At 37.1% G+C, this 1,925-nt stretch overlaps 1 protein-coding gene across 1 annotated transcript in view; it reads right to left on the bottom strand.

Annotated features, from left to right (window-relative positions):
* The window catches only part of LOC111368229, a 6,368-nt gene extending 4,443 nt beyond the window's left edge, over positions 1-1,925 (bottom strand). Inside the window, exons 1-3 of the mRNA XM_022989478.1 lie at positions 1,637-1,925; positions 299-1,503; positions 6-41 (exon numbers count right to left, since the gene is read on the bottom strand). Of these exons, the coding sequence (XP_022845246.1) occupies positions 6-41; positions 299-1,057 (795 nt within the window). The 5' untranslated portion in view covers positions 1,058-1,503; positions 1,637-1,925. The remainder of the gene's footprint in view (positions 1-5; positions 42-298; positions 1,504-1,636) is intronic.

Below are 1,925 nucleotides of genomic sequence, written 5' to 3'. Positions count from 1 at the left end.
ATAATGCAAAACACTGGTGGCTTTCTGCAGGCTGCCACGAACTGCATTTCAAGATCGTTGCAATTGAAATCAGAAAGGACTCCGGTGAGCCAATTATTCTCAATTTTTATAGTTATTAACATTCAATTATTTCTGCATATCGAGTGAAACTCACATCAAACCATGAATTTTAATAGACAGAATTTATACATAGTGACGCAAAGCACCAATCGTCAAAGCAATTCAAATTAAATACTTCATAGAAAGGACAGGCCAACATGTAAGCCATGAGCAAAAGACGTGGAACAAAAATAAATACCTTTATAACATTTTCATGGTGGAGACTAGACAAAAGGGTAGCCTCCCTGGTGAATTGCTTTTCTAAACGACCACCCAGGTCTCCATTTTCGTCATCATCTGGCACTCTGATTATTTTCACTGCAACAGGTTGTTCCTTGTAAATCCCATGGTAAAGCTGACTGTGTGCTCCATGAGCAAATCTTAGCCCAAGAAACAACTTAGAAAGATTAACCGTAAACTCGTCCACAGTTTCTACAGATGTGACCCTTCCCCCACTATGATCAAAATACTTTATCCATGCTGAGTCCTTATGACTCCTAGTCTTCTCATGAAATTTTATCGATGCAAAGTGCCTAAGAGGACTAATGTTTGTTGGCGACTTTGAAACAGGTGAATTCGAATTAGGTGCCTTGATATTGCAGGAATCTTTACGGAACAATTTGCCAACAATTCCCTTCTCTGCTCCTCTTCTTTGGGGAAGTGGAGTTAAGAATCTCTTCTGACTAGATCGGGCCTCTTTAAAGGCATCAGAAAGCTTTGTTTCAGGGTGTGGGGATACAGACCGGTTCTTGTTTGTGGTTGGGCTTTGCTGAATCTGTGCCACCATAGCCTCGGGTTTTTTATTCAGGTTAGAAGTTCTGGGTTTCGATTTGGCAACCGGAATCCTATCTGGCTGAATAGTTAAAGGAAAAGAGGCCAATCTCCAAGCATCCAACCTATGACAAACAGTATGAGAGAATTTTGTTCTCCTTATCCAAGAATTAGCCTCTTCCTCCATTTATCCCCAATCAAACACACTAGTACTTACTACCTAATCTATTTCCTTTCCTCCGGTTCAAAATCAAGATTTTCCGAAATCTCCATATGATTTACAGTAACCTGTGAAACAAGTTCTTGAATTCCATTAAAATATGAAGAGTGAAGAATCAAATTCCACCGCCATTGATATGCAACCAACCAACGGTAAATAAATCCATAAAAAAAAGATCTACCACCACCACAATTAGAATCAGATAACACGAATAATGGCAAAAAAAAAAAAAAACTGTCCCAAACTCTCGATCAACTTGCAGGTAGATCAAAATTTTCCTCTTAGATCGATCATATTCATTCATGCACACCTACCAAACACCATTTTCTACAGAATCACAATCTGATATTGACCTCAGGCAAAAGAACATGCTCCTTTTAGCTTTAAAGTCAAACACCACATTCCTTCAAAGCCTAAAAAACCCAAATATAGCACAAGAAAAATTAATAAAAATATATAAAACTGCACAAATCAACCAAATGCTCGAATTTAAAAAAAAAAAAAATGTGTAATCAGTTCGCATTAAAATCAAGAAAGTAACAATACCCGTATTACGCATACGCATACAAAAAAAATAAAAACGGATCTGACATGCCAAGGGTATATCTCATGACATACTTCCTTCTATTCTTGAAAATAAAATACAGATTCTACAAAAAATGGTATCTTCGACACGAACTCTCCTTTTCTCACTAATAAAACATGATTTTATTGATGGAGAAAAGCTCAAAGTCCATGTAGAATATTTAATCACAAAATTGGCCTCTCTCTCGTCTTGTGCATAATTTTACGTATATAGATTCAGAGAAGGTTTCCTGTGGAACCGGTTAAGGTT

Source organism: Olea europaea, chromosome 19 (genome assembly GCF_002742605.1).
Source record: "Olea europaea var. sylvestris chromosome 19, O_europaea_v1, whole genome shotgun sequence".
In the NCBI taxonomy this organism is placed as follows: domain Eukaryota; kingdom Viridiplantae; phylum Streptophyta; class Magnoliopsida; order Lamiales; family Oleaceae; genus Olea; species Olea europaea.
This window is presented reverse-complemented; position numbering and strand designations above follow the sequence as displayed.